Source organism: Amblyomma americanum, chromosome 2 (assembly GCF_052857255.1).
Source record: "Amblyomma americanum isolate KBUSLIRL-KWMA chromosome 2, ASM5285725v1, whole genome shotgun sequence".
In the NCBI taxonomy this organism is placed as follows: Eukaryota; Metazoa; Arthropoda; class Arachnida; order Ixodida; family Ixodidae; genus Amblyomma; species Amblyomma americanum.
The window spans coordinates 140,358,449-140,368,339 of NC_135498.1; the positions used below are offsets into that span (position 1 = coordinate 140,358,449).

A 9,891-nucleotide genomic window follows, 5' to 3' on the forward strand; every position below is an offset into this window, starting at 1 on the left:
TCTGGGTGGTACCAGGGCACTCACCGCAACACACAGCGGAAGCATATGCAAATGGATTGGTCACAAACAACGTGCTAAAGCCAGCTGTCAGGGTGAGGATGACGTAAGGTATGGGCAGGTACTTGTGGCACAAAAAGAGGGGCAATGGTGTAAAAAGTATGTTGCCATCGCGAACAAGGTCAGAAGTGATGGGCACAACAACTGAAGAGCAGGCAGGTGCTTCGGTGTCTTCAGCAATGACGGCTTTGGCAGGAGCAGCAGAAGGGGCATCGGCCAACGAAGAACCGCTGAGTGCAAAGAACTCGAGCTCAGCACGAGCGCCATCGATGACTGCATTATGGCAGGTCAGGAAGTCCCAACCCAATATGATTTCATGAGAACAGGTAGACAGAATAATGAATTCAATCACGTAGAGGATCTCCTGAATAACTAGACGAGCCGTGCATGTCGCTAACGGCGCAATAGCCTACGCACTTGCGGTGCGCAGCGGGAATCCAGAAAGTGAGGTCGTCACTTTTCGCAAGGAGAGGCAAAAGGTGGCGGCCATGGCAGAAGCAACAGCACCGGTGTCGACAAGCGTCAGAACAGAAACACCCTCTACGGAAACGGCGATCAGGTTAGAGGCCTTGTACATTTTGCTGGTGGCGCAGTTTTCGCATCAGGAACTGCAGTATCTAGCAAGTGGTGTTCAGGGCGAGCTTGCGCACAGCAGGATGTCCGAACACTTTGGTGAGGTTCGCCTTGAAAGCAGTCCATTGGAGAAGTCTGCTTCGTGGTTTCGAAACCACAGGTTGGTAACGCTGGTCAAATAAAAGATGACATTGTTCAACTTGGTAGTATCATCGCGCTTGTTATATGTGCTCATTCGTTCGTATGATGTGAGCCAGTCTTCAGCATCGTGATCATCAGTACCGCTGAAGAGGGCGGGGTCCCGCTGCCGGAGGGAGCCGGAACAGAGGACTGGAGTGCCCACCGGCACAGCTTGGTGGTTGGTGCCATTGGGCATAGCGGGGGTCGGCAGTGTGCGGTACGAAGGTCCAGGGTGCTACGAGGATGTTAAACCGAACCTCCATCAAATGTAACAGGCGCCTAAGTCAGCGCTCAGGCTGCGGTGAAACCACGGCGGCGACTGTCTCTGGTCTCTCCAGGTCAGTAGGCTCTCGCTCTGAGCGTTGGCAGTGCGGCTAGAATAATGCCCTGCTTCTTTCATTGCAAGTACAGCACTTGTAAAATGTTCAGACAGGAAAAAACATGCTATTTTGAGCACAGTGGTGAATTGTGATGTCCCCATTTGGTGTCTGTTAAAGGTAGGAAATTGTGGATTCTGCCATACCCACCAAGAATTATTGAAGCCATCTTGGTTCACTGAGGTTGTCTACTGCAAGCTGCTTGACAGGCTATGGCTAGCTGGTGATGTGTGTCCATCCTAGTGGCACTTCGCACTAGGCACATTGTCACAAACATTGCAGCTCAGTGTGTGTGTTTCCGTTTTAGCTTCCTTACTGCCCCTGATTGTGATGGCTGCCCAGCGGGAATGCGTCCTGAGTCCCTTTGCAGACCTGGTTGGCGCCTTGCCAGGCTCGTGGGTTGCATCTTTATCTTCTGGCCTCGCCGCCAGTCTGATGTTGTTGAGGCCTTTACTGTTAGCATAAATCCATATGCGGCACTGCTTGTATTCACACTGTCGAGCTGTGCATTCACGGTATCGAGTAAAGCGGCGTATGATGGGTTTCCTTCAGCAAGTCTGTGTATACGTCGCAGGTGCTGCTCCAGAGCCCTGTATTTTTCTTCGAGGTCCTGGAAAAGGTTAATGAAGCCTTATTTTAATATGTCACCAGTTATGACAGCTGGAACACTAAGTGGCTGGGAATAATTATTAGACCCCGAAGAATGCTGAAGGCGAACTATTTTCGACATGCAATACAAGATATCTTGCAACATGGTTGTGCTGCTTTGCCTACAAAATTTTTTTTTGTTCAGCTCCAGAGCCCTGTATTTTTCTTCGAGGTCCTGCAAAAGTTTAATGAAGTCTGATTTTAATACATCACCAGCTATGACAGCTGGAACACTAAGTGGCGGCTAGGAATGTAATTATTAGACCCCAAAGAATGCTGAAGGCTAATTATTTTTGGCATGCAAACAAGGTATCTTGCAACATGGTTGTGCTGCTTTGCCAACAACATTTTTTCACTTTTGGTCGAATTGAATAGAATGAAAGGTTCTGCTATACCTCTGGGTTTAAACATGGCTCGGGATCTGTCTCGTCTGATGTATCCATTCGCTGATCACAGCAGCTGGGTCATTAATGGTGTTCTGGTTCTTGCAAACTGGTTGAAGATGAAGACACAGAAGTGCCTGCAGGTACATCATCTTGTAGGTTTCCCGTCATGGGCATAAAAAACCCCAGTGGTGGGCACGTCTCACCCAGTGCCAGCTGACCCAGCTGGACACAGTCAGCAGGTGTTACCTGTGGGCTCTTAGGAAAAGGCCCTCCAAAGGCCCGGTGTTTGCCCGGGCACAAGTGCCCGGTGTTTGCAGAAGGCCTCTTGACCCCCTGCCCAGCAGCTACACACCCCAATTTCGGCACGTACTTCATATATCCCAGTCCCAGCTGAGTTCGGGATGCTGTAAACTTCATCATGATTTTGCATAATAGTTTCGGTAGGCATGTTTGGGACCTTGTCTAAGAGACGGTCAATGCTATTTCGATGTGCCAATTCTCTCTTGTGAGCATGGCGAAGAATGCTTTCCTCAAAATACTTCTCCTATGTTATAAATTCCACCAAGGCTACTACTACGTTGTATGCTTTTGTTCTAGACCAGACAATGTTCTTCAGAATTCTGATTGATGCCTTGCTGTAATTGTTCGTGTTCTGTCTTCTTCTAACAATGCCTGCCTGGTACATAGTCACCCATTCCTCCTCGGTCTTCATGAGCAAGTCGACTCTTTGCATGTAGCCCTGGTGAGGCAGTGAGCGAAGTGCTGCTTTCGCTTCAAGTTCTCCCTTGGTCTTTGCATACAGGACCTGTGACAGAAATGAGAACAGTCGGAGTGTATTAACCATGTTTAATGAGCGTAGTGATGCACAATAGTTTTTTTTTTCCTCACTCATGCATGAGGAGGTACTTTGTTACAGAAAATTTGTTTAAAAAAAATAAGAGTTAAACGCAAATTCTGCAGTTCCTTATGAAGTCACTTTTATTAGCAGCTCATAATTCAGTTCCATATTAGTCATTACGATTTCGTTTCTGAATGAGTATTTACAACTGTTTTCGCTGTTTTGTAAGGGTTTACATATGCATACACGTGTGTGCACATGCACACACGCACACACACACATATTGCCTACAGCACCTACACTGGTGCATTGTTGTTTGAGGGAAAACTGCACAACAGAAAAACACAGAATTCATTATAATAAACAGGTCATATCATGTACAAAGGTGTTAACACAAGCCATGCATTTTACGAGCAAATGAATAAGGTAGTAGAAAGAAAAGTGAGCCAGTGCAGCAAAAGGAAAGAGATACCGATGGAAAGACATGTATAGAGTTTCTTTAAGCATAATGAGATTATGAGCGCTTCTTTACAGTTCCATAAGGGCAAGTTTAAGTTGGAACTGGCTTTGTTGAATAAATAATTGTCTTCTGCATTTTATTATAGGTCACTCGAGAAAGGAACTTCCAGATACTTGTAAACAGAGGCAGCAGATATTCTTATGCCACCAAGGAACAGTTTATTTGGAATGATTTTTTTTTTGTGAAGTGGACTAGATTGTATTTTGAGGTGTTTAAAGTTGTGTTTCCTTTTTTTCTTGAAAGAAGTACTGTCTTAATACCTTTAGTATAACTAAACCTGTTTCTGAGCAAATGCCCGTTAAAAGGGTTGGCAACTGACCTAGTTGCTGCATACTTGATGGTGGCTCCAACACATTCGGTGGAGCGAGGACAAAGAAAAGAGCAAAAATCAGGGGTGCACTTTGTTGACCTAAAGTGCGGTGAGGCAAAAGCCTTTAGCGCGGTGTTGCTGTTTGTGTCACTGATGTTTGGTTAAGGTGTTAATTAGGTACACAATTGTTTGTGAGTCTTAAATGCTGGAGACACTGCAGGGCGTTTAGGAGGCATCCGTCTGATTAGTTGCCTTTCTGCGAACACTCTCCAGCGTCCTTACGGTAGACAAAATTTATTTTGGGACTAAAAAAAGAATAAAGTGACCCTGCCCATTCCACTAGGTATAACGGGCTGCCTTACGCTAGACAAAAATTATTGTGGGACTATAAAAAGAACGAAAAATAAAGTGCTGCTGCTCATACCACCAAGTATAACAGGCTTGCCTTGCAGGAGACAAGGAGAACTACATATTCGCTGGCAGGAAGTAGCGTAGTCGTTAACACGCTTGACTGCGGAGCGGAAGGATGGTGGTACGAATTCCTCTGTGCACAAGGTTTGTTTTCTTATCCAATTGACGTCATTTGATTGACAGCTATAGTGTGACAGATTTAGTGGACGGACGGACAACGCTGAGCCATTAAAGGCTTTTGCCTTAATAGACAGATGTGGGCGAAGCTGCTGAAGCACCACCTTTGTCCACGCCTTTCTGTGTATTCGTTTCTTGGTCCTCATTCTACCCATTTTGCCGTAACCATCCTGAAGAGGAAATTTCTTGGTAAGTGCAGCACACACCAGCTACAGTTCATTGCTAGCAAGATCATTTGTAAATACATCGGAGGCCTAAAATGGACACCCAAGGCCATACACACACTTGTTGAACTTGTACAGTTGTAGACTGCACAGTGCTTCTTTCCCACTAGATATGCTTCAGTCCATGTTAGGAGTGTGGTAGGAGTTTTTGCAATATTCCGATCTAGATGCTCAAGAAGCCAGAGAAATGCAGTCTACTGAAAACAGAATGTTGAGATGAATTCTATGAGTTGTGTTTCACACAATAAGCGTGACCTAACTCCATGTTGCATTTAGTGGAAAAAATGCCTTTCCTCTCCCGAAAACGAATGGAGTGTTTAGACTGCGAATAAGACAACACTGGGAACTGGACTACTTGCTTTTGTGCAAACAGATCCTGGAGTCCATGAAGTGTGCCGGGAATGGGATCGAACTGAACGTTGCAAGCAGAAGAAGGCAGAGTGTTCACGTGAGCATATAGGTGCCAAAACAGGCCTGTAAGACGCCCAAGCGGGCAGGCACTGGTGAAACATCAGATTGGGCCTGCCACTCCAGAACTTTCAGTTGCTAATGACAATCAGCTTTAACTGATTAATGCATTAAGCTCGTTAGCCGAGGTATAATAATTCTCTTTCGTAAGCAGTGCACCCTGGCTCATACTGGACAGAACCCAGTGTCTACATCAATCAGCATTTAGTATTTAAGAGTTACTAAAGATTACATAAATTTCCTACCAAATGGATATTAATCTTATAGGCTCAGATGTGGTGCGGGAAAAATGGAAACCTGGACAAGTTGGTAAGCGTTCATATTGTTTAGCACCATGCCAAAACAGAAGACCTTGATCTTGTTTAGGTTTTTCTGTGTAACAGTATGCTAGCTTAGATGTAGTACTTCCATCATTTAAATTTTCTCACAGTGCATTTGATCCATTTTTATGTGATTCTTGTCGAGTAGTAAGTTGGGAATACCTTTTGGTAGGCTTCCATGAAGCCGCGCCGGTCATCTTTGTCCACCTTGTTATGTGAAGAAGTGATCCACCTCCACTCCGTCTGCAGGACGTTAAAATGGCACAACAGCTGTTGTGCCGACGGCCAGACGTCATGCAGGGCATCCTTCTCAGGCCGTGAAGAGTTGCACATGTATGCAGCAGGGGCCTGCAACAAGAGTTGACATCCACCAAAAAGACGAGTATTCCTTTTGGTGCTGCAGGCAAGTGAAATGCCTGTGTTCTGTCTTCGTTAAGGGCACTGCCCAGTTATTTTCATCTGTTAGCACAGAGAATGAAAGCTATGAAGTAATCTTTAAAACATTACCACTCTTTTGTGCTCATGGGTGGTAAAGGCCAAACGATTTGCCAAGCAATATTACCATATGTGAAGTTTAGTTGTGCAAAAGTAAGGTGGGCATTGCATGTATGTGCTTTGATATTGCGAGACCTTCTTTTTCGATATCACCTTCACAGGGAAAACTTAAGTTAAGAAACTAAATTTGTTGAAAACAAAAGAAGTGGTTTTCATATAAGAGCATGGTTTCTAAACATCTAACTCCCAACAACAGCATGTCAGATGCTGGAGACGCCATTTGATTATCCTTGAAAAGTAAGCAACGTAAACTACAACTGTCACTCGTTAAATGGACCCGCCGCGGTGGCTCAGTGGTTAGGGCGCTCAACTACTGATCCGGAGTTCCCGGGTTCGAACCCGACCGCGGCGGCTGCGTTTTTATGGAGGAAAAACGCTAAGGCGCCCGTGTGCTGTGCGATGTCAGTGCACGTTAAAGATCCCCAGGTGGTCGAAATTATTCCGGAGCCCTCCACTACGGCACCTCCTTCTTTCTTCTGCCAGCCGAGAGCTGCTGCTAAACTGCAGCAGTGACCTACTGGGCTGCAAAGTAGCTGCACTATCAAGTTCATGCTTCATCTTGTATAGAAAGTTCCTGTCACTGCATGTGTTGCATTTATTTTTCTGTACGAGCAGCAACAAGGACACCAACTTGGCATGCTGCATAGGGTTCAAACATATTACAGTGAATTTATAGGAATGATCTTCCATAGCTTGGGTTGCATATTGTGGCATCTTTTCCTGCAGTTTGACCAGTGGACTCCCACGTGGTCCATACTTGGCAGTCTGCCAATGTTCGTGCAAGTAGTACACAGTCCTTTTAGTTGGGTTCACAAGACCACTTGCAAGAAGTTGTGGCCCATCTGGCTACACAGTGAGGAGACTCTCATGGTGGTTTATAACCTGAGAGGGTGTCATTCCAGCTTCAAAGTAAGAATGAAATGTGGCCTTTGTTTCGGGGCTAGTGCGAAGCATTCTCAGTGAATCGAGCGAAAAAAAAGGGATAAAAGTCCAGTAACTTGTCCAAAAGACTCACCAACCTAAGTGCTAAGCCTTATCCTTATCTAGTCAATAATCATGGCATTTCTAGTTCACTGGAACTGTTGTGGACTTTTACACAAATACACAGACGTAACAGATATTTTAAATTCATTCTCTCCAGTAGCAATGTGTCTCCAGGAGACTAACCTAGGACCACAGAAAACAAACATTCTTAAAAAGTATCAACTCTTTCGCTGTGACCGACAGAACTCAAGCAGGCTCTCTATTGTGGTCCAGGGTAGTGTTGCTGCTCAGAAAATTGACCTGAAAACCTCATGAGGCAGTTGCTGTGACCGTCCTCGATTTTAAAACCATAATATGCTCCATATACATTAAACCTCACCTAGTCGTTACACTTCTTGATTTAGAAACACTTTTAATAGAACTACCGGAGCCATATCTTTTAGTTGGGGATTTTAATGCTCACTCCTCCTTTTGGGGATGTGAACATGCGGACGGACGTCAGTGGCAGAATACTGGAAGATTTTATTTCCTGCAACAATGTATGCCTGCTGAACATGGGAAAAGACACTTACTGTTCTCCAAGCAGTGCGAAAATGAGCTGCCTAGATTTCACATTCCTGCCACACATTAACACCCTCAAAAAGAAAGCTTCTAAATCTTTGAATATACTGAAAATACTCTCACAGAAACACTGGGGCTCCGATAGGGAATACCTGTTACAAATTTATCGCTCTGTAGTACGCTCTACCTTAGATTATGGTTGCATAGTTTATGGATCAGCGAGACCATCGTACCTTAAGCGACTGGATCCAGTACATAATTTCAGCTTGCGCCTTTCTTCTGGTGCATACAGAACGTCACCCATAAATATTCTCTATGTAGAAACTAATGAACCATTGCTTAAAGGCAGAAGAGTCATGCTCACATACTCGTACATTTTAAAAATCCGTTCACTATACAAACATATTTGTTATCCCATCGCTATAAAGTGCCCATCTAGAATACTTTTTAACAATAAACCACAAGCTACCAGGACACTGTTCTTGTGATTCGAAGAGATCTGCCAGAACCTCGGCGTATTAGACATGTTGCCAAGCATTGCTCGAAGGCGAGGTCCACTGCCACCATGGTATAATTTCCATGAAATCTGTGATTTCACTCTAACACAGTTTCACAAAAAACTAATTCCGGAAGAAGCTATAATGCAAGAATTTCTTACACTCGAGGAAAAATACAGTAGTTTCACAGGATATTATACTGATGGGTCAAAAACAGAGGCGTATGTTGGAAACGCAGTGGTAGAAGGGTATTGGAATAAAATAGTAAGACACGGGTGCCCACTGTATGCATCCATTTTCACTACGGAATGTTACGCCATCTCTGTAGCCGTAGAAAAAATAGTAAATGAGAACTTCCCCAACAGTATTATTTTCACAGACTCGCTAAGTGTGCTCACAGCCCTTCATTCTAGAAATGCAATAACCCTGCTGCTTGGTGACCTCATATACAACATTACAACAGCCATAGCAAAAGGACAAAACATTAGACTCTGTGGGTACCTAGTCACGGCATAAAACACAACAAAAGAGCAGATTTGTGCGCTGCTGAAGCTTGTGGCAAGCAAATTAAAAATGTATATATCGCTTATAAAGGTTGCATAAAATTTCTACATTTAAATGCAAAGAACACCGCTTGGAACAACGAAATAAATAACAAACTACAGCTAATAAAACCATTTTTAGGCCAGTGGAAGTCATCTGTGCACCAAAAACTTTCCAAGGAAGTCCTTATGTGCCGTCTCCGTATAGGCCACCCACACATTACACATAACTTTCTGCTTACAAAACAAAACAAACCAGTTTGTGCATGCGGAGATGAACTTACACTTAATCACATTTTATTTTCATGCTCGCAACTGGAAAAGCAAAGGAAACCGTGCTTTTCTTCATTCTATAAACAATGTATCCTTTTTCACCCAGCACTGCTCTTAGGTGAAAGTGAAATTGTCGACATGTCCTGCGTTTTTAGATTTTTAACAGAAATTGATGTTCTTAAAAAGATGTAAAACATGACCCAGTGCTTCGCCGATTCACCTCAGCCATTTACTCATTCCCAAGAAAAGGGCTGAGGTTTTGTATTGATTGGTTGGGGGCCTCCAGTCCTTGCACAGCCCAGGATGGCTGATGAGGTTACCTGACCACCTTTGAAACTTTTAATATTAACTATTTATCAATATTGTTTTGCTCTCGCAAGGCATGGGGGGAACAGCAGAGAAGCGGAGGCTCCGGCGGTTCAGGGGCACTTCGGCTGGAAGAGAGCGACGCCGGCTACTGCTCCGGTGAGCTCGCGCTGTACGGCTTCGCATCGTGACTTCCTGCCGTACCTGAGCCCGTTCTGGGGAGTCAACGGAGGACGCTACCACCTGCTACGGCCAGGGGTGTCTCCAGCGCTGTTGCCACCCATCCAGGTGGTGCCCCCAACGCCAACAACACCGGCATTTCCTCCACGGGCGCTTGGACCGGAAGCTTATACGATGCAGCCAGCAACGCCGTCAGCGACGCCAGCCCAAGCATGTCGAACGCAGCATCGACGCCGGCTACTGGATCCATACAACACTGCAGCCGCACCGAACCAACCGTGAGCACGAACGCCGATCACTAACAGTAGAACGCTAGTAGTAGACGCTGGTAGCAATGTTCGTGGGTCGTATGTATTTATACACTTTAAGAGAAAAAGGACTAAAAGGGGTAGGGAGGTTAGTCCTCTTGGGGACCAAGTGATTTGCCTTTTGGGGATCAACTGCAACGGGATATACAGTTAGTCTCCGAAGGACTAACTGCTGGGAGACTAATGGTTGCACCTT

The 9,891-nt window shown here is 45.0% G+C and overlaps 1 protein-coding gene across 1 annotated transcript in view; it reads left to right on the forward strand.

Moving 5' to 3' along the window:
- The window catches only part of LOC144120093 (uncharacterized), a 164,686-nt gene that overhangs the window by 110,519 nt on the left and 44,276 nt on the right, over positions 1-9,891 (forward strand). The window contains exon 4 of the mRNA XM_077652553.1: positions 9,282-9,665. Within this exon, the coding sequence (XP_077508679.1) occupies positions 9,282-9,665 (384 nt within the window). The remainder of the gene's footprint in view (positions 1-9,281; positions 9,666-9,891) is intronic.